At 45.4% G+C, this 22,945-nt stretch overlaps 1 protein-coding gene across 1 annotated transcript in view; it reads left to right on the top strand.

Moving 5' to 3' along the window:
* Dnah8 (dynein axonemal heavy chain 8) overlaps nt 1-22,945 on the top strand; it is a 220,937-nt gene that overhangs the window by 35,397 nt on the left and 162,595 nt on the right. The window contains exons 18-27 of the mRNA XM_087898351.1: nt 6,549-6,629; nt 7,116-7,232; nt 8,639-8,758; nt 12,273-12,408; nt 15,470-15,582; nt 16,035-16,141; nt 19,106-19,178; nt 20,373-20,562; nt 21,205-21,401; nt 22,574-22,700. Coding sequence (XP_087754477.1) covers nt 6,549-6,629; nt 7,116-7,232; nt 8,639-8,758; nt 12,273-12,408; nt 15,470-15,582; nt 16,035-16,141; nt 19,106-19,178; nt 20,373-20,562; nt 21,205-21,401; nt 22,574-22,700 — 1,261 coding nt within the window. The remainder of the gene's footprint in view (nt 1-6,548; nt 6,630-7,115; nt 7,233-8,638; nt 8,759-12,272; nt 12,409-15,469; nt 15,583-16,034; nt 16,142-19,105; nt 19,179-20,372; nt 20,563-21,204; nt 21,402-22,573; nt 22,701-22,945) is intronic.

The raw sequence follows: 22,945 nt of genomic DNA, 5'->3' as shown, positions 1-22,945 counted from the left end.
TTTAGCTCTTTCTGCCTTACCTTTGAACAAAACATTCATGGACTGGTTAGACTGGTTGGCTAGTGAGCTCTGGGGAGTCACCTGTCTCTGCCCCCCACACTGGGTTACAGATGAACATGGCCACACCAGCATTTTTTTATTTTTAAAATGTGCGTGCTGGGGATCCAAACTCAGGTCCTCATACTGGTGTGGCTTGCGCTTTTTGTCCAGCCCATTCTGGTTACTTTTGAAGGAGGTTTTTGGTGCAAGAAAAATGTATCCCAGCAGGCTGTTATTTTCATTTCCGAAAGATTTACAGATCCAGGAGTTGGTGGCATACGCCTTTAATCCCAGCACTTGGGAGGCAGAGGCAGGCAGATCTCTGTTGAATTTGAGACCAGCCTGGTCTACAAATTGAGTTCCAGAACAGCCAGAGATACGTAGTCTGAGATCCTGTCTTAAAAAAGCTAAAACTAACCAGTCAAACAAAACAGTTGTTTGCGTATTTATTGGTTGGTTTTTTGTTGTGCATGTGCACGCGCACACACACATGAGCACTCTTGCTTGCGCACAGGTACCCACAGAGCCCAGAAGGGGATGTCAGATCCCTTGGAGTTGGGGTTACATTTGCGAGTCACTTATGAGGGGTACTGGATCAGAACCTGGGTCCTCTGCAAGAGCAGTGAGTGCCCTGAACCACTGAGCCATCTCTGCAGCCCCGTCTCCATAGGAGTAAAATACCAGCTTTCAAACAACATAAAGATGGAAGTCAGAAAAGAGAGAGTTCCAGAGCTCACTTGGACTTCCAGGTCCTAAGTGATGAAGCATCAGGTTTAACAACGCTTTAATTATAATTTTATGGAGCAAGAATATTAAATTTAATATATTTAATACTGGGTACTAATAAAATATAAATTATGAGACAGGGGTGGCTATAAAATAACACAAATGGAAAGGATTCTCCAACATTTTAGGACAAAATGAAGCATTCTAATTTAAGTTCACTCATGAGTAACGTGAAATTTAAAAATATGAGCTAGGTGTGGTGGCACATGTCTTAGTCCCAGCATTTGGGATGCAGAAGCAGGAGAATCTCTGTGAGTTTGAGGCCAGCTTGGTGTACATAATGAGTTTCAGGACAGCCAGAGCAAATAGTAAGACATCAGTAAGACATCATCTCAAATAAATAAACGAAACAAAACAAAACCAAAATCAAAGTCACAGTCAAAAGTGGCACGAAAAAGAGTATTTTCAAAAGGCTAACAGTGGTTCTCAACCTGTGGATCATGATCCCTTTGGGGATCGCATATCAGATATCCTATGTATCAGATATTTACATTAAGATTCATAACAGTAGCAAAATTACAGTTATAAAGTAGCAACAAAAATCATTTCATGGTTGGGGGTGGGGGTCACCACAGCATGGGGAGCTGTATTAAAGCATTGCAGCGTTAGGAGGGTTGAGAACCACTGGGCAGGGGAAGCTGCCCAGGTGTCAGAGTGCATCCTGCTCTTGCAGAGGAGCACATTGGGTGGCTCAGAAACTGCCTGCACCTCCAGTTCCAGGTCATCAGACACCCTCTGCTGGTGTCCGCAGGCACCTGCACTTGTGTACACATGCACACACTCAGATACATCCATACACATAACTAATAATAAGTAAATAAAACATCTATTGAAATTTAGTGCATGGCTTCAAAGATATGTGAAACAGAGCAGGTTACGTCAGATTTCTTTGAAAAGCAAGTGAAAATAGCAAGCTAGGAAATCTGTGAGCATATATTTTGGGGGAGGCAGGAAGATATATAAATGTAAAGATAATTTTTCCAGCAGCATTAGTCATAGCAAAAGACCGAATACAAATCCAAGAATAAAGAACTGAATAAATATGGATTATGAGATGAATACATAGACATTAATGGAACCACTGATGATTAAACGAGAGAAAGAATTCTATTTGCTTGGGCACAGAGAGGATTAACTTTCTTTCATCAATAACATAATAAGTCAATATAGGACTCTTCCTGGGTCTCGCAGGGAAGATGACAGAGAATCTGTTCTTTTCAACATGTCTTTACATTCAAATCTCTTGGTTTAATTAAAGTCCATGTTTGGGCATAAGGACCAGCTGGCTGGTTGACTCTTTTGGAAGGAAATAAAAAGAGTATCAGAGAATATTTCAAACTTTTATGCTGCTACAAATTATAGCAAATTAAGAATTGGTTAATATGTAACTTTAAGAGGAACAGCAAATAGGGACAAGTGTTGGGAATGAACACGATAAAAAATACATTGTATCCATCTCTGAAATTCTCAGAGAATTAGTAAAAGTGCTGTGTTTAAAGCACTTTTAAAAGGTTTAAAGCCCTTTTAAAAGAGGGCGGAGAGATGGCTCAGAGGCTGAGAGCGCCGGCAGTTCTTGCAGAGGACTGGCTTAGTGCTCCCTGTCACCCACAACTTCAGTTCTTGGGGACCCAATATCCTCTTCTGGACTACCCAGGTACCTACATGCATGTGGTGCGTACAAAGATAGGGAGGCACATATAAAATCATAAGAGAAACAGCAAAGGTAAAAGTTTTCCTACACGGCTCTTTTGTTACCTTTATTTTTCCTTGTTGTGTTGTTTTGAGACAGAGTCTCAAAGCTCAGCCGACCTCAGACTTGCTATATAGTTGAGAATGACCGTGAACTCCTGACCTCCCTGGTTCTACCTCTCAATGATGAGATGAGATTAGGACCTATTCCACCAGACCTGGGTAAACAGTTTTGTTTTCAAGTATCAACATTATTGAAGTATGATTCCTGTACCATACAGTTAATTCATTTAAGATAAACGATCAAATGGTTTTAGTGTCTCCATAGAGCTATCCTATTATCACAATTAGTTCTGAAATATTTTTATCATCCCCAAAAGCCTTCATTTCCCACTTTCCCTCCGGTCTCCCTCCTACCCTGCAGCTAGACACTCCCACTGGCATTGTCTCTATGTAGCAGTCCGCATTGGGCTTTTCCTACAAACAGAATCACAGGACGTATGTGTATGTAGCTTCCTTCACTAAACTGAGCTAATTTACATCATTTCGTATGTCAGGGCTTCACATTCATTCCGCTCTACGATTCTACCACACTCTGGCTATCTGCTTGTCACTTGGTGTTGTATGACACTCTTCCTGGGGGGCTGTGAACAAAGGCTTGCTCCCCAACTGACCACAGACTAAAATAAAGATATCACCAAACTCTAACTTGGTGAGCCAATGAGTCTGACTGTGGTGACTTACAGGAATACGGGCGAGGGGGTTACAAAAAAGAATGGCTCAATTACAGGTGCATCACCAAAACCCACCCCAGCATGGGTGACCAATCGTGACAGCTGGAGCCCCCCGGGGCACATTGCACACCCCGCAGGCAGATCAACAGGTTGGAGAGTGTCTTTTCTAAATAGCTCTGTTGGTCCCAGTCTCTTCCAGGTAGCTTGTCTGGTGTAGTGATTTTTGTTTGTGCCCTAACAAATAAAGCTTTTCTGAAGATCAGAGTGCAGAACTAAGCCATGGAGGCCAGGCAGTGGTGGCAGAGGACCCTGTGAGTTCAGGGCCACCCTGGGCTCCACTAGATTGATCTAGTCTCAAAGAGAAACAGCTCAGATCTTTGATCCCAGCACTTGGGATCACATGCCTTTAGTCCCAGCTCTAGGAAGGTGGAGACTGGAGTGATATGGCTGGGTGGAGAGAGGAATATAAGGCGGGAGGAGACAGGAGCTCAGATGTAGTCTGAGGATGCAGTCTAAGGATTCAGTCTGAGCTGCAGTCTGAGGTTTCATAGAGACAGCAGTCTGAGGATTCGTGGAGACAGGATCGCCCCTTCGGTCTGAGCATTGGTAGAGGTAAGAACTCTCTAGTGGCCTTTGTGCTTCTCTGATCTTCAGCATTAACCCCTATATCTGAATCTGAGTTTTTATTATTAATACCAGTTAGAATTCGTGCTACAGTCTGGTCTGTATTTTTCAGGCAGTTCGATTAGTTTCTGGTTCTTTCAGAAGGTTGGGCGGGTCTGAGAGGCTTCTGGGCAGTTTGAGAAGTCTCTGACTCTTTCAGGTGACCTGTCTTGTCTGAGTGTGCCTCTCAGCCGATCTTATAGTTTATGTGTGCCTGGAGAGGAAAGGACCTAGTGAATCTGACCTGTTTCAGGGAGTTCCTGAAGGCTTTGAGTTGTTTACTTCCTGTGCTGAACAAGCTTCCCTGTAGGTTGGAATATTTGTGGATAGCTTTCTAACTACCTGTTCTTAACATACTTCCTCCAAGATGAAAGGATTTAATTTTGGGGGAAGCTTGCTACTCAACAGATAAGCATTGGGTCTGTTTCTGTTTCGTGAATATTTGCACACAGTGTTTGATGTAGGAACGCCTTTTCCTTTCTCGAACTTCTGTCTACACGAGTGACGTCACTAGGTTTCATTAATTTGTTAAGCCCACATGAAACCTTTGGAAGAAGTAGGCTCTTCTCAGAAGTGACGTAGTGACACCATCACTTTATCTCCCTTCCAGTGAGTGAGGGCGAGTCTGGGTTTGCTCCATCCTTGCCATAACTTGTTAGCACCTGTCCTTTGCACCTGCGGCATTCTGGCTCAGTATTTCCGTGTGGTCTGGATTCAGGTTTCCCTGGTGACCAGTGAGGCTCTGCATCTTTTCATGAGCTTATTAACTCTCTGTAGGTTTGGGAGGTATAGAGTTCTGTCATAAAGTTTTGTTGCCTGTTCAGACCCTTGGCTCATTTTAAAATTGGGTTGTGTGTCTTTTTATATTTGAGTGATAATAGGTCTTTGTAGATACTAGCATGTTATCAGATATTAGACTTTTCCCCCTCTATTCTGTGGGTTGTTTCCTTTTACAAATGATTTTTTTCCCCTTTTTTAGATGAGGTCTCAACATATAGCTCTGGTTTATCTAAAAGTCCCTGTGTAGAGCAGGCTGGTCTTGAACTCACAGAAACCCGTCTGCCTCTGACTCTCAAGTGCTGGGATCATGGGTATGTGCCACCATGCCTGGCCAGTGATGCACTTTGAAATAAAAGCATTTTACATGTTGGTGATGCTCAGTAATCTACTTTTAAAGTTTGTTTCTTGTATTTTCCTGTTTGGGAAATCTGTGTCTTAATCCAGTGCCACAGAGATTTATATCTCTTCTTCAAAGAGTTTCAGATCTCAGCAAACCAGGGTATAATTGTTAAAGTACCCTCCACCCCAGAGGAACATTGGCACCGCGGTGATAGTGCGCTTGGCATCAAGTGCTTTGGGCAACAGGAGGCTGCCACCATTTGTAGCTCATGGGATCTCATTAGTGTTGGGTGACATCATGAAAGCCGAAGTTGCTTGCTAAGTGTCCCGGCGTAAGGGAATCAAGAATGCTGAAACCAGTCATTAAAACTGAAGTTGCAAAAAAAAAAAAAAAAAAACCCAAAAAAACCAAAAAAAAACCCAGTCAAGCAGCTTCATTCTCCATCGCCCACCACACCCTGCAGTAAGTTACGGACCTGCCCAAACTGGTCACCGTGGGTCCTCTAGAAGAACAGTCACAGCTCGGCTATTCTGGTTGTGTGGAGCTGTTGGATTTATTTAGATTTTAGCAGCAGGGGCTGGAGTGATGATTCTGTGGTTAAGAGCACTTGCTGCTCTTGCAGCAGCAACCATCTGTATCCAGTCCTGGGACCCAGCACCCTCTTCTGGCCTCTCTGGGTACTGCATGCACGTGGCTTATAGTCGTAATGCAAACAAAAACGCCTATCACATAAAGTAAAAATTAAATCTTTAAAAAAGGAAAATATTAAGAATCAATTATGACTTTAGTAGTGAGAGTTTTTAAAAGGTGTGTGTGTGTGTGTGTGTGTGTGTGTATGTTTGTCTGTGTCTGTGTGTTGTGTGTGCCACTTGTGAACATGGGTGTTCAAAGAGGCCAGAAGGAGGTGTTGGAATCCTCGAACCTGGTGTTACAGGTATTTGTGAGCCAACCAAGTTGGGCACTAGGATGCAAACTCTGGTCCTTAGCTTGAGTAGCAAGCTTGTTTAACTACAAGCCACCTCTCCTGCCCCAGTAGTGTGAATGTGTTTTAATGAGTCAAAAGATGAGGAGCCGCGGCTGGGAGCATGCCTGTAGTCCAGCACCTGGGAGGTGGAAACAGGAGGCTCAGGAGTTCAAGGCCAGCCTAGGCTACTTGAGACCCTGTCTTAAACAAACAAGCAATAATAAAAAGAATAAAAAGGTAAAAATGTATACTAACAGATACCGTGAAACGATAATTATCCAGTTTCACAAAATGAAGAGAGAAAAGCAGCGTACGTGAGAAAAAGGGAGTCTAAGGGCTGACATGAGCACATCTGAGTTGAGAGGGAATGTCCTTGTGATTGACAGCTCGTGAGAGAGTATGGTCAGCTGGTGCAAGTTAAAACGAGCAGTTCTCATACTGGCAGGCCCGTGGGGAGAACTCAGGTGCAGCGAAGCCTTTCTGGTATGAACCCAAATGTGGTCATTGCCTCTCTATGAATTAAAGGAAGCTCTGCCGCTTTGCCTTTGTACAGGGCCTCCTGCAATATTACGACGATTTATGCCAGGAAGTGCCTTCTGTGTTTGTCAATCTCATGACCCCGAAAATGAAAAAGGTTGGTGACGCTGGCAGCTCATATTGATTTCTCTGATTTAAAATTAGATTCCTGGTCTATAGATTATGGATCTCAGAGCACATCTCCTTGCCTAGACCATCTGTCTTTCTCATTTCAACTTTACAGCTTTCTCTCTCTCTCTCTCTCTCTCTCTCTCTCTCTCTCTCTCTCTCCCTCTCTCTCTCTCCCTCTCTCTTTTCTTCCCTCCCTCCCTCTGTCCGTCTCTACCCATGGGATGATTTCTCATCTAGGTTTTGTTACCTTTGGAAAACGAGTAAATGTGAGTTGTGAGTGCTTTGTGGGGATTTATGGCTTCTTCCCGGACCTCCGAAGATGATTGAGGGCAAAAGGCATCTCTATTAGGTGTAATGGTGGGGGAATTTAATTAAGGAAATACATCACCCAGTATTTCCGAGTAGCAGAAGAGGCTCCCCTGGAAGAGACGCCCCTGAGCGATGGGAAACGGAACCTTTTTGCTCTTCCTAGGTGGAATCTGTGCTGAGGCAAGGGCTCACCATCCTAACGTGGTCCTCGTTGATGCTGGAGAGCTTCTTCCAGGAGGTGGAGTCCGTCTTGGATATGTTCAACCAGCTTTTAAAGAAGGTAAAGCAGCCATCTTCCAGAGTCACACACGCTAACACTCGAGATATAAGCAGCGGTTTAATCACATCTGGGGTCCCTTTTTAAATCAAACCCAGAGGTATGGTTTGGGCTGGAGAGGTGGCTCAATGGTTAAGAGTGAGTCCCACTCTACTGCGGACCTGCCTGAGGTTCGATTCCCAGGACCTGTGCCTGGCTGTGCACAACTGCCTGAAACTTCATCTTCACAGAGACCTGACACCTCTGACCTCTGTGGCCTCCTGCATTTGCATGCAGGTTCCCATGCAGAAACGCATACATGTAACTAAAAATGCAGAGCATCATAGAAAAGGGTATGAGGTTTTTTTTTTTTTTAACCAAAAGAGCTCCATTAGATAAATAAAAGAGTTATGTTTTCTATTTTACTCTTTAAGTCATTTTCCTCGGGGTTGTCTCGTGTTTATCCCCAAGTTTCCCTTGCCCTCAATAGACCAAGTGAAACTTCAACTGCACGCTGTAGTTTAAACTAGGATGCTTGGAAGCTGGAGAGACGGCTCAGGGAGGGATGACATGCTTGCTGTGCAAACATGAGGGCCATGAGTTCAAATCCCCAGCTCCCACATAAGAAGCTGACCAAGTGTGATGGTCCACCTGCAATTCTAGCACTTGGGTGGCAGAGATGGAACCCTCGGGACAAGCTGGCTGGCTAGACTAGCCAATTTGGCACATTCAGAGGGAGAGATCTAGCCTCAGTAATCAAAGTGGTGTGCAATGGAGGAAGACACCTGACATCACTATCTGGCCTTTTTATAGACACACAAATACGTGTGTGCACACCCTGCTTGTGCGTGTGTGTGTGTGTGCGTGCACACACAAACATAGGAAGATGGCAGAGTGTCCTGCCTATAGTTTAACATTTACATGTGTCTGACATGTAAACGACACAGTAGTCTAATGGACGATGGCCTGTTGATTTCTCATGTGTATGCTGCATAAAACATGCCCACCTCTGTGTGCTATCATGGTGTAGCAAACTCAGAGGCTTTGGAGCCAGTCACACATGGCCGATCATCCTCTGCTCTTTATTAGCGGTGTGACCTTCTGTTTACTGCCCTTCTCTGAGCCCTGGTGTCTTTTGTTAGACAGCAGGGGCATGAACGGCTCATTTGTGCAAGATGGGGAACAAAGGGGGCCAGGTCTACTAGCGGTGCTCCGGCCCACGCTGCTGTAGACCCAGGTCATGGTTTCTTTGCCCACATTTTCCTGAACTTGTTGTTCAGGAAATTATGCTTGACCCAGGTTGCAAATGTCTAGATTGAGTTCTGTAAATGGATTTATACCTGCAGTGCAGATTTGGGGCAACAAGGTTCGTGCTAGAGGGAAAGAGAGCTGTTTATTTTTTTACTTTTTGCATGTCTTCTCGGGCGCAGGTCAATGACCTGTGTGAGATGCACATTGACACGGTTCTGAAGGAGATAGCCAAGACGCTGCTGATCTCCCTGTCGGACAGTGGGGCTGCCAGAGTAGAAGACATGCTGACCCTCAACGAGGTACGTGTTCATTAGAGCAAAGTGCCGAGCCACCGGCCTGACATGTGAAGTCACAGTCTAAATGTGTTCATGCCGAAGTCGGTTTTTTCTTTGCTTCCTCCTTCCTCTTTTCCCTCTTCCCATCCTTTCTTCTTCCTCCTAGTTTTTGTGGGAAATAGCCTAAGCATCAAAGACTTAATGCGACTCTAGCTGCTCAGCCCAGGGCCATACCTAGCTATGGTGTACCTAGCTATGACTAGTCATACCTAGCTATGACTTTAAACTGATGGCCTTAGACCAGTGCTGGAGCCCTTGGGACCCTGTCAGTGTTCTATGGCTCCTCCCTCTCAGTCATCCATCTACCTTCCTTCATGCCTCCCCTCTCTCGCCTCCCTTTCCCTCCTCTTCCCTGTCTTCTGACTGGGTTTTCCTTTGTAGCTATGGCTGTTCTGGAACTCCCTGTGTAGACCAGGCTGGTCTTGAACTCACAGAGATTCCCCTGCCTCTGTCTCTTGGCCGTCTGGGATTAAGGACCTGGGCTGCCATGACTAACTGCCATTTTCTTATGGTTTGGTTACACGTGTTTTCTGTTAAGCCACTGAGGAACCTGGGACGCCTCACCTTTCCACGGACCATTAACCCAAGTCCGTTTGGTCTTAAAGCCAAGCTAGGCTTTGCCAGATTTTCTTGGATCACTTCTTTTCCTGTACCCCAGCTGTTTCTTAGGTCAGGCCTTTATGCTTAGCTTCACACTGTGGCCTGGTTGCTTCCTGCTTCCATATCTGGCCATCATACCCAACCATATTGTCACTGTGTCTGACGATGTAGCTTTCCTTCAGAGGGAGTGGCATCCAGTCATCCCAGCGTAAGATCTAACCTCCTTAGCCTCCTCCTCCAATGACATTTCAGTCTGTGGTATTTTCCTTTTTTTATTGATTTGTATTTATACACAGGTACCTAAAAAGTACACAAATCTTTCCTTTAATTAAAAATTTTTATGTGTGTAGGTGTTTTGCTTACATGCATGTCTGTGTACCACATGTTTTCCTGGTGCCTGAGGAAGCCAGAAGAGGGTGTTAGATCACCTGGGACTGAACTTATAGATGGTTATGAGTTGCCATGTAGGTGCTGGGAATCGAACCTGGGTCCTCTACAAGAGCAGTCAGGTCTCTTGATCACGGAGCCATCTCTCTATTCCTCTAGTACACAGACAGTGAAAGTCTACACATGCTCCACCTTATAACTGTACAGCATAGACCTTTCTGTATTCCAAATGGTTCCCCTGTGCTCCATCGCAGACCATCTCCTTCCCCCCGCCCCCTGTAACTGCCGTTTGATTCCTACCACTGTGCATTCACTTTCTTGTTTTCTGATCCCCTCTCCGTATAAATGGTAGAGTGCAGTGCGTGGTCTTTATATATTTTATATAAAATAAAAAATATATATTTATATGTCATATATATATAGATATATTACATAGATGCGACTCACCTTATTCTTTCCATCTCTTGACAGTATATTATTTTGTTGCATAAATTTATTGCAATTTACCTAGGCTGTTGAGGACATTTGGGTAGCTCGTAACATTTGGTTATACCCTGAACGTGTATGTGTGGTTTTGCGGATGTCAGAACTGATCTGGGTGGGTATATATCAGAAAGTGAAATTGTTGGGTCATCGATTATAAATATATTTGGCTGTGGTAGTGTTACTAGAAAATTTGGTGTGTCCCTTCTTGGTTACCTGATGATCCTGGGGTGATTGGGATTCTTAGTCATGTGAATAAAAGATAAAATTGAGGATGGTCTCAAACAGAAGCTCATGGCAATCTTATTAGAGTGTAAAAGGAAAAAGCCCAGAACAGGTACACTGTAAACTTCTGCTGCTTATGGGGCTGGAGAGCTGGCTCAGTTAAGGCCCTAGCTGCTCTTCCAGAGGACCCAGGTTCAATTCCAAGTACCCACATGGCAGCTCACAACTGTCCGTAACTCCAGTTCCAGGATATCCAACATCCTCAGACAGATATGCAGACAAAACACCAATGCACATGGAATAAAAATAAAGTAAAACAAAACAAGAAACCAAAAAAACTTACTTAAAAAAAAAAGTTCAACTGTTTCCCAGGGGAAGAGAGAAGGAGAAGTAAGAGCCAGAGCCCTGGTGGTTAAATCAGGGTGGGGCTCAGCCAGGCACACAGCAGACAAGAAGCCATGGGGTGGGGGCTGGGGTGGGGGCTGGGGAGGCTCTGTAGAGAGAGTAAGGAAGCTCTGAGTACCAGAGAAGATGCTCAGAACAGGGACAGTCTCGCTGGCCCCAGCTGCTGCTGTGGGTTTCATATCCAAACTCCACTTAATTCAAGATGATTAGAATTTGTGTCTTTCATTACTGTCAGAACATGGGCCTGATCCCACAGAATTTTATGTATGGGCCCCAGATATTAGACCTTAAGCTATTTACACTGTTGGGGTTTGGTTTTGCTAGGATCCAGCTGCTACTGTTTTCTGGTTCTAACATGTCAGTAGAAGAAATTATGTAAGATGATTTTGATTTTACAGGAGCCCATAGTTAAGAGACTTTGGATTTTTTGTTTTGTTTTGTTTTATTTTTTGACACAGTGTTTCTCTGTAGCTTTGGAGCCTGTCCTGGAACTTGCTCTGTAGACTAGGCTGGCCTTGAAGAGATCCACCTGCCTCTGCCTCTCGAGTGCTGGGTAAAGGGTAAAGGCGTGCGCCACTACCTCCCGGTTGAGACTTTGAATTTTTAAAGTGAACATGAACTTTTGAGTTGTTGGAATTTTAAAAGGAGTGTGGGACTTTTAAAAGCTGAACTGTGTTCTATGTTTTGACGACATGACACCCTGGGAACCAACAAGACAGGAAAGGTTATGGTTTACTAAGGATGTAGTTGTGTGTCAGAATTGGCAAGGGGTAAATTGTGCAGGTTAGTTTTTGTTAGTTTGACACAAGGTTAGCTATATCTGGAAAGACAGAATCTTAACTGAGTAATTGCCTCCATCAGATTAGCCTCTGTGCATGCCTGTAGGGGCATATTCTTGATTAATGATTGATGTGGAAGAGTCTAGCAAACTGTGGGTGATGCCACACCTGAGCTAGTGGCTCTGGGTTCTATAAGAAAGCAAGCTGATCAAACCGTGGGAAACGAACCAACAAGCAGCCTCTCCTCCATGATCTTAGCTTCAATTCCTGCCTCCAGTTCCTGCCTCCAGTTCCTGCTCTGCCTCTCTCAGGGATGGATCGAGGTGGGAAATGTAAGCCAATACATACCCCAGGTTGGTTTGGGTCAGTGTCTTTACCGCAGCAATAAGACCATATCTACCTCATAAGACCATATCTGTCTATCTCTTCTTGCAGTTCTGGGGATAGAACCCAGGACCATGCTAGGCAAGTGCCCTACCCCTGAGCCCCTCTAGTGACTTTCAGGTGGAATTAATCATAGCTGTAGTGATTAAAGGCATAATAACTCCGTGCTGTCTTCAAGGTGTCTGAACATTAATGGTGATTTGTCTGTTTAATAGACGTATACAAAAGAGTGGGCCGAAATTCTAAACCACAAGAGCAGGCACGTGGAGGAAGCTGTGAAAGAGCTTATATCAATATTTGAGCAAATCTACGAAGTTAAATACACCGGGAAACAAGTTAAGCATGTGCCAGGTAATTCCACTAAAAAATGTTTGAGTCCCAAGAGCTTGTGGATAGATCCCCCCATGGGAACCTCCTACTAGGGAGATAGCAAGGCTTCAGCTTCCCTCAGGGAGACCAGATGTCCAGGATAATCCACACTGTTTGGCACAAACAGCTTAGATCCCATGATCTCCTGGTAGCACCTAGGGAATAGTGGGATCCTTGAAATCCTAATTTTAGGATGCCAGCCATTAGCTGACTCTACAAGCCAGCCTTCCTATAGAGAGACCTCTCATTCCTGCCACGTAGTATTTCTCTCTCTCTCTCTCTCTCTCTCTCTCTCTCTCTCTCTCTCTCTCTCTCTCTCTCTCTCTCTCTCTCTCTCTCTCTCTCTCTCTCTCTGTATTCTAATGTCACTTTGACCATTTGACTCGTTTTACTTTTTTTTTAAACACCTAAGAGCAAAATCTCTAGTTTTCTTGACTCTAAAATTTCTAATTTGACAGGACTGTGTTTTAAGATATCCCCACTTACCCCAGCCCTTTCTGCAGAATCAGCTGTGAGTTCCCACTTAGGAATGCCTCAGGGGTTCAGGGCAGAACTAAATGCTCTCTTGGGTCAGAGCAGTGGCAGCAAATACCACACCACAGTGGGTATCCCTCCCACCCTTGATTAAAGGACGGCCTGAGGAGCTTCACGTCCTTTTGTTTTTAAAGATTTCTTTATTTTTTATTTACATACATGTGTCTTGGTGCATGTGTGTCATGTATGTGATGGCATCGGATCCCCTGGAGCCTGAGTTATAAGTGATGGTGAGCCGCCTGTCACGGGAACTGAACTCAGGTCCTCTGGAAGAGCAGCCGATTCTCCTGAGGGCCAAGCCCTCTCTCAGCCCCGAGCTGTCTGTCTTAAACTTCCAACTCTGTCCTAGGGTGCTGAGGTTGTCTGACTGCGGATGAGAGATTTCCTCATCATACCAAATAATTTTGTGTGTGTGTGTGTGTGTGTTTCCTGTTCTATAAATGCTTTAGGATTTTTAATTTTGCTGAAAGAACCCAGGACCCCAATGATTCCGGTAATTCCCTGTTTGTAAGCCTAAGTCACAAGCTGCCGAATCTGAACCTTTTTGTTTGTTTGTTTTTTGTTTTTTGAGACAGGGTTTCTCTGTAGCTTTGGAGCCTGTCCTGGAACTAGTTCTGTAGACCAGGCTGGCCTCGAACTCACAAAGATCCACCTGTCTCTGCCTCCCGAGTGCTGGGATTAAAGGCGTGCGCCACCAACGCCCGACAATCTGAACCTTTTTATGAGGGCTGTGTGATTTTAACTTCCCTACAGGGATTCTGCATGTTCTGCTTCTGGATTGCGGTTTAAAAACATGGTTTTAGGTTTGCTGAGATTATCCAATGCCCTGTCATTGGATAAATTTGCGATGGAAAACTTTTTTTTTTTTTTTTTGAGCTCTATGTAAGAACTGACTGGTCAGAAGTTTGTAGTTGGTGGTTTGGCTCTTTAGTCTCAGAAGGTTTTGTCCTTGTCAGTCAGATGCCCTGGTTGCCCAAGCGCCTGCTCTTCCCAGCATCCTCTGCTCAGGGTTACAGTACAAGGCTGGTTTTTATGAGTCAGGCCTCTGACTAGACTTGAGGTGTGCTGCCAATGTAATGCTGAAGGTCTCTGCCTAGCAGAGGTCAGAGGTCAGCTATGTTAGCTAAGTGTCGAGGCTCCTGAAGGGGAGCAGGCATTTTTTTTCAGTGAGATGGAAACATTCCAGTCAGAAATCCCATTGAAGTGGTATTATGGGAAAGGAGGGACGGAGGGAAGAACCTCCAGACAGAGACTGAACCACTGATTGGATGCACCGGGACCATGAGTTTGTCTTTGTAATGAGTTCCCTGGTGTTCTCTATAAGGGGTGAGGCCGCCCGAGAGCAAAGCCTGGACACATCTTTTGACCGATACACAGTGCCGGTGGATGCTACTGGTTTCTAGGCTGAGATTCTGGAAAACATCTTCCAGAATGGCCCTAGTAGCAAAGGATTGTGGGCCAAGAGTGTCAACATGTTAGCCCAGAAGCCCTGATCTACGGAGCGCTTACACAGCGTGGCTGGTTTCCCCTTAGCTTTCCACTTAGCTAGTTCACGTCGGAAGTGTCCAAAGCACCAAAACGGGAGCTCATTCCGTTAGAATACTCAGGTGTCAACGAGTGATTTAGGTAGATGGGATGTGCAGCTAACTGTCTTACGTTCTTCCTTACGCGTGTGTGTGTGTGTGTGTGTGTGTGTGTGTGTGCGCGCGCGCGCGCCCATGTTGTGTGGGGACAGAGGGAAACGTGGGACAGTCTGTTTTCTGTTCCTGCGGGGTGGACTCCAGGAATAGAACTCGGGTCATCAGGCTGCCAACGAGCACCTGTGCCCACTGAGCCACCTCACCGGCCCACACCTGGGATTTAAAAAGTTTTTAAATTTTTTTTTTTTTAATTTTAATTTTTATTTTTGGTATCATCTCTCAGTGGCCCAGAATTCATCAATATGGCCAGGTCAGCTGGCCAGTAAGCCCCAGGTATCCCCCTTTCTGTGTCTCTTCAGTGTCAGGCTTGCGAGCATATCACCATTCTCAGCCTTTTATGTGGATGCATAAACCAGATTCAGGTCCTCCCCACCGTTTTGTTTTGTTGTTGTTGTTTTTTCCCCTCTGAATTCTAAATACAAAGATGGAGTATATTGATGGAATATATTTTTAGTTGAATAATGCATCTTTTGAGATGGCTATTTTAAATTGAATTCTTAGTATAAGGAATATAAAAGAAACCTTCAATAACATTTTTTCAGAGAAAATTTTTTTTAATGAAATTTATTTTAAAAAGGAGCTTCTTGGGCAGTTAAGAGCACTGACTGCTCTTACAGAGGACCCAGGTCCTGTTCCCAGGACCCACACTGCAGTTCACAATGGTTTGTTAATCCAGTTCCAGGGTTTCAGCACCCCCTCCTGGGATCCGTAGGTACTGCGCACATAAGGATTAAGGCTTGATCACATAGAATAAGTGCAACCCTAGACATTCAAGTGTTACTTTTTTTTTTTTTGTCTTCTATGTCTAGAGCAAAGGAAGCATGTTGTTTTTGGAAGTGAGACCGAAGAGGGCGACAGCCTTGACTATGAGCCTGAGGCAAAGGAAGTTGACACCAATGACAAAGAAGATGAATTTAAAAAGGTATTTATTGTGGGGTTTGTGTGTTAGTGACTCAGAGAGATTGTAGATCGAGAGGAGAGAGACTTGTGTATCCCCTCTGCCCATCCCCCACAACAGACATTGAGAAACCTCACACTCAAGTTTCCGTAGGCATTATCGAATATTGAGCAAGCCTGGATTTTTCAAACACACTGTTTCCTTTCTTTCTTTGCAATTCTGCTTTTGAGTCTGCCCTCACGTGGCTTGCTAGGCTGTTTCTGCAAGCGCTCTTTCTTCATGCATTAACAAATACGTGTTGTGTGTTGGTCTAAGGAAACCCAGGCAAACAATGTAGGGTTGAATTTATTCCTCCGGTGTTACTGAAATTGCATGGCTTATTCTTTCTCACGTGTCACTTTCAATATTGAGCCGTTGCTTTGGGGACATTAGGAGTTCATTTCTGGGATTAAATGTAACATGATTTCTTATTACAGGAATGTAAAGAGGTCTATGCTTTCTTCTCTCATCAATTACTGGACAGTCTACAAAAAGCGACGCGCTTATCTTTGGATACAATGAAACGGAGGATATTTGTTGGAAGGCAAGTTGAAAATGTGCTAAATATGTCTGATAAGCTGCCTGTAACAGTGTAATTCAGTAGTATCTTTTATTATTTATCTGTTGGTTTATTTTTGAGAAAGGGTCTTAAGTATCCAAACTATGTAACTTTTTCTAAATGAACAGAACTGATAGTATATATACATATATTATTATTAACACACACACACACATATTATTATTATTAACACCATGGGCAGACAGACAGCAGCATGGAAGGTGATCTGAGCAGTTCAGGCTCCAGCACCAAAGACAGCATGTTAGGGGCTTGGAGGAGAAATCAAGACCTGTATGACAGAAGGGTGGAGGGGTGGGGGAGTGGAGGAGGGTGGGTGGCTGTGGGATGGGTGGCTGTGGGGTAGAGAGCAGTGGGCAGGTGTTTCTTCTGAGAGGTCCCTGAGGATGGGAGACATTTCCCAGCCTGAGTCTGCAGCCAGCAGAAGGCAGGGAAGCAGGTGGGGTGCAGGCTGTGTGGCTCCCCTCTTGAGGCGTTGGTTTCTGGAATAGGTTGGAGAATGGTGATGTGCTTCTTTGATGCTTTTTGGTTGGACAGCTCTCTTGTATGTGGGGAGCTTTTCCTGGCTCTCAGGTCGCGCCCTTTGTATCCTGGCCCCTCCTGTTGTACTGGGTCTCTCTTTGTGTGCTTGCTTGTTCGCTCCTCACTGAAGGAATGGCCACTGAGTGGTTACAAGGAGCTCTCTGTGTGTTTTAGGGCTTTCTCTTTGTGTCTTTATCTTCCTTTCGGTCCCCACTCCCCTCTGGTGCCCCTAAACAGACGGGTGTTTTTGTCCCAGTGACAGCATTTCTTGCATTCAGAAGGAGAAAGAGAACGGGAAGTCTGCATTTTTCAAATAATCTTGTCTAGAAGAGCAATGGATGTTGAGGCTGAGGCCGCTTGTCAGACTAATTCTCACTCTGTCTGTGGGCCCGTGTGTCTGTCTATCCACGAGTGACATTGTTTAAAAAGCAGTTTCTGGAAGGCTTTGACTGGGAAACAAGGTAATAACAAATTCAAGAGACAAGTGGAAACAAAACAGTTGTTAATAAACCGTTCTGCAGAAAGGGACGCAAGCATACAGCAAAGGCAAAAATGGGCTGGCGTGCTGATTTGGCCCAAGACGGTGGTTTTTAAAGCCCCCTGATTGTAAAGTTTCCTGTCCTTTCTCCCTACAGGCCAGGACTTGTCTCTGTTCCAAATTCAGCATCCTTTTGTTCAGGACATTGAACTTTAGCTTATGAACAGCTTTTGGCTCGGGACTGCCCCTTTTCTGAGGGTGGGCTCTATTACAGAATACCTGCAGTAGAGCTGGACGAGGGGCCTAGAGCCTTGGGCTTCCCTGCAGCTGGGAAGAACTTTAGCACGCCTCATACTGAAAATGGACCATCGCAATCTGTTTCCCCCATGTCTCATCATGTAGGAGTATCTATTAAAAAGTGCGTGAGCCTGGGTCTGGTGGCACAAGCTCAAAATCCCAGGTACTTAGGAAGTTAAGGCATGAGACTCATAGCTTCAAGGGCAGCCCTGGGCAACTTAGTGAAACCCTGCCTCAAAGTAAAAAGAAAATGAAGCTCTATAGTAGAGTATTTTCCTAGCATACACAAAGGCCTCATTTTTAACCCCAGAAATATAAAAAGAAATCATAAATAAGTAACAGAACATAAAGTATGGCTTTTGTTGGTGTTAGCCTCCATTGTTAAAAGCAGCAGCAGACAGATTCAACAGTTGAAGCGAGGGTTATTGAGGGTGAGGAGACATAGACACAGAGCAGACGCTGAGAAAATGACCTTCGTAAAGCAGAGGGGACTCGGAAAGTGACAGACCCAGTCTTCTCCCAAGGGGTAGGGGTTTTAAAGCCTTTGAAGGCTTTTCCTCCTTTGCTTGAGGGCTAGTCAGTTTGAAGACCCAATCCAGCCTGGGCCTTGTCGGGCCAGTTCATCAGCAACTGGCCTGCTGGTGGGAGACAAAAGCCTACAAGGCCTTTGTTCCAAGCTGCCAGGCTTTTGTCTCAAGTCAGGAGGGTGAGGAAAACTCCGGCCATCTTGGAAATTCGCCACCTTTATTGTCTAGTCTTGGCCCCTCTCCCTACCTGGGAGTCAGCCTGTCCTAGTCTCTCAGAAGAATGCCATTTAGTAACATTGTGTGATTAGTCATTACTGAGAGGAAGCAACACTCAAACCCTAGGAGATGTATGGGTGATTAATATTCTACTTCTGAGAATATCAAATTGAAGCTTTGTTTTAGTTCTGTGCAGTTTGCGGGTCTATGATAAATAGCATTCTTTTGGTATAATTTGGTATTTTAAAAGTACAGTACCCTTTTATTGATTTCATCACAATTTCATACATGTAAACAATGTACATTGATCATATTTACTGCCCTCTTCCTACCCTCCCCAGGAACTTCCAACACTCCCCCTTCCTGTCTTCATGTTCTCTTTCGTTTGTCAGATATCCTGTGAGTCGTTTTGTTTTGTTTTTCAAGACAGGGTTTCTCTGTGTACCTCTGACTGTCCTGGAACTTACTCTGTAGATCAGGCTGGCCTCGAACTCACAGAGATCCGCCTGCCTCTGCCTCCCGAGTGCTGGGATTAAAGGCATGTGCACCACCACCGCCCGGCATAGCCCGTGAGTCTTGTCAGTGCTAACTATGGGATGCTGACTGCTGTGGATGGCTTGATCTTACGCAGGTCTGGTGCAGGCAGCCACAGGTGTGGAGAGTTAATGTGCCATAGTCAACTCATGTAGAGGACAAAGCACTTCCCAGCATTCCCCACCCCCCAGCCCTTACATTTATTCTGCCCCATCTTCTTGATGTTCCCTGAACTTAGATCTGGGAGTGGGTAGTGGCGTTTGCTCCAGGATTAAAGATGGTTTTTATTTTTAGGATGGAAACATAGAATGTTAGAAACAGAAATCCAGGCTAACATTCACTGTCTGTTCATTTTAGCCACGGGCGGAAACGGTCAGAGGATATCATTTCCTTTATAAAAACCGAAGTGCATCTTGCAATTCCTAATGTGGTAAGTCATATTTTTGGTGATATTTTGGTAATGTATTTTAAAAACACAGTAGTAGGTGAGTGTTTAGAGTGTGAGGCTTTGGGTCCCCAACATTGCAAAAGTAAGTAAATAAATAAAACTGAAAAATAATTCTGTCTGAGAACTGGACACTTAGAGTAAGACCTTAGTTCTGTGTGTTTTTATTTTAATCTACTTTAAAAGTTTATTTTTAACTTTTATTTTATTTGTGTGTGTGTATGTATACACATGAGTGCAGCCCATGGGGGCCAGAAGAGGGTGTCACATTCTCTGAAGCTGGCCCTGATGGTGGTTGTGAGCCACCTAGCATGGGTTCTGGGAACTGAGCTTGGGCCCTATGAAAGAGGTACACTTTCTTAATCCCTGAGCCTGTAACCAGTCTTGAATAAAAATAAAAAAAGAAAAATGTCACCACGTATATCTATTATTAAAACCTTTGAGCTGAGGTGTAGCTCAGGGGTAGAACATTTGCTTCGTGTATAGAGGGGCACTGGGTTTGATCCCTAGCAACCCACACGTGCACACATACACCCTACTTCTAAATGACTCATGGTGTGTTCCAAACTGGTATAGGCATGAAGGTCTAGTCTGCCATTGATTAGCAAACAGGAATCACCCTACTGTTTTTTTTAGACATTAAAATAAACACCATAGCCGCCACAATCCCTGTCCCAAACCCAGCATCATGAGGCACCTCGTTGAGTATTGTAGTGTGGAGTGAGAGGAACCTGCATACTGAGCTCCTGCAGTTCCCAGTGGCAGCTCAGCTGCTGCCTGCTGCCTGGGACTCCAAGCCACACAGGGTAGTCTGAGTGCCATCAGGAACAGCCTGTGACCTCCTGACACCACACCCCGCAGCGTGACCTCCTAGAGGAGAGCTTTGTAGTTGCTGCGACACATTTCAGAGACTCAAAAGGAGTCACAGTGCTCTAACTTGTTCTGTGATTGCAGTCCACCGTTGTGGATTCCTTGACCTTTTGGCCAGCGACGGAGGGTAAAATTGGGAAATCTCCAGGGTGCCAGCTGTCGGCAACACCTCCTGGCACAACCCTTAGCTAAAAGCAGCCTGCCATAGGCTCTGACTGCACATGGGGAGTTGGATGACCAGACTCAGGGGTGGGTTGGGGAGGGCTGTCCGTGCTGGTAGGATTGCACATAGGCTGCTGCTCCCTGCAGGTGATGGTTCCTAGCCTGGATGACATTCAGCAAGCCATCAACCGCATGATCCAGTTTACCCTGGAGGTCAGCCGAGGAGTGGCACACTGGGGCCAGCAGCAGGTCAGACGAATCAAGTCCACTCCCAATACCACCTCTCGCACCGACCAAAACCACCCAAGCACAGGGAAAGGGCTGAAGAAGGAAGAGAGTAAGGAAACCGAAATACCCCGGTAACCCAACATGTGTGTGCCCGTGAGTGCAGATGCTCACAGAGGCCACAAGAGGGCACCAGATGCCTTGAAGCTGGAGCTACAGGTGGTCACCGCCTGGTGTGGATGCTGAGAACTGAACTTGGGACCCTTGCAAGATCAGCAATTGCTCTTAATCACTGAGCTATCTCCAGTCCCCACATATATGTGTGTGCATATATGTGTGTGTGTGTGTATATATATATAAAATTATGATTTTATATATATACACACACACACACACACACACACACACACACACACACACACACACATATATATATATATATATATATATATATATATATATATATATATATATGATTGATCATACACACACACACACCAGGGGCTGGTGAGATGGCTCAGTGGGTAAAAGTGCTTGCCACCATGTTCGACAGCCTGATCTTTATTCTTGGGAACTACTTGGTGGAAAGAGAGAACTGACCTTTGATGTTGTCATCTTGACTTCCAAGTAAATAAATTATATATGTAACCAACCCCCCCCACTGTTTTTTTTAAAGAAGACCCCGTCCATATTACAGTTGATAGTACTTCGAGCTAAACATAGATACTATCTACATTGAAACATCTGCTTTCAGTTTCATTCGAAGAAACCATCCCTGCTAGGAAACTGAAGAACTTTTACCCTGGGGTGGCAGAGCACAAAGACATCTCCAAGCTGGTCCTTCTCCTGTCTTCCTCCGTGAATTCTCTCCGGAAGGCGGCCAATGAGGCCCTGCAGGACTTTCAGAAGTACAAGACACTGTGGACCGAGGACCGGGATGTGAAAGTCAAGGTGTGTTTCGGTGTGTGTGTGTGTGTGTGTGCGTGCGTGTGTGTGTGTGTGTGTGTATGTGTGTGTATGTATGTGTATGTGTATGTGTGTGTAGATGGGGTAGGGGTGAAATGAAGCTATTGGGGATAATGAGAGGACTCTGAATGCAGGGTAAGAACCCAGAAGTGCCAAGCATCTAGCTCTTGTCTCAGTGATGCCCTGAGGCAGTTGACAGCAGGAGGCTCTGGCAGGACTAGGTGGCATATACCTACTCCCTCATAAAGTCCCAATGACATAGTGCATTTCACTCCAGAGTTCCCTTTGGGGGAACAAATGAGTTTATGTCCTGATGGATCATGAGAGACCCTACAATAGCTGCACTGTGAGAGGCTGTACCAGCACGGGTGATCCCCTCCTCATGGGCTATGCACATGAAGCCCCCTTTCTTTAGGCCTTTCCAACATGTTCTCTATGATCCAAGAGACCCTCAACATCATGGGCAGTTTAGGCAGACTTGCATCTGGTTGGGTGGGAAGAGTAGCTGGATACTTGGGGAGGGTCCTGAGACCCTTCCTGTCCTCTTCTGTGAGGGAAGGCCTGCAGTCCACAAGCCCAGCTGTGAGGATGTGTCACAGCCTGGCCCAACTTGCACACAGAGATAGCCATGCGCAGTAGAGACACAACGAGGCTACTGAACCCAGACTAGCCAGTCCCAGTGTCCTGTGCCACTCCTTCAGGCAGACTTGTATCCTACCAGGATAGCCATTGGCTCACAGCATGGACAAGTGTGCAAGTGTGTCGGCTGCTGTTAGGACCCTCCCAGGACAAGGGGAAGGCAATACGGCATAGTCAGTATCCATGTGCACACACATGACTGGATTGCCCTGTGACTTGGACCACCCAGTCAGGATGTATGTTGCTATGTCAGGGAGCAGAGAGCTGAGCTATAATGGAACTAAGGAAGGGTGTATAATGCTCCCTGCTGTGCTCAGGTGTGCCTTTGGGTGTGAATCCACTGAACCAGTTCCGCTGGCTCAGATGAACATTGCTTCCTTGCAGAGAGCCTTGGGGTTCCATCTCCCTGTAGGGAATCCCGCTATTGAGAAAGTGAGTTCTCCATCTTAACTGGTAAAGGTGCGTGTGTTAGACCCCCAAGGACCAAAGGAAGTTGTCGCTGTTGCCTTACCCGACAGGAGTTTTTAGCCAACAACCCGTCCCTGACTGAAATCAGATCGGAAATTCTCCACTACGCCACGTTCGAGCAGGAGATTGACGAGCTGAAGCCCATTATCGTGGTGGGAGCCCTTGAGCTGCACACGGGTAATGTCAATAATGTTACCGGCAGGTCATGGGTGCGGGTTCAAGGGGACACTGAGACGGATTGTTGGGAGTAAGGAGTTATTAACGCCCCGGACAGACAGACCACAGCATGGTGGGGCCTTGGAGGAGGGAATCAGGGCCCATGGTCCTCTATCTTTAGCTCTCTGAGGATGGGGGAGGTTTCATAGCACAGGCCCCAGCCAGACTCTCTGATTCCAAGGCAGGAGGTAGGGAAAGGATGGGGA

Source organism: Myodes glareolus, chromosome 18, assembly GCF_982192425.1.
Source record: "Myodes glareolus chromosome 18, mMyoGla1.1, whole genome shotgun sequence".
NCBI lineage: Eukaryota > Metazoa > Chordata > Mammalia > Rodentia > Cricetidae > Myodes > Myodes glareolus.
The sequence above is the reverse complement of the archived record's forward strand: the minus strand, read 5'-3'. Positions and strand labels throughout refer to the sequence as shown.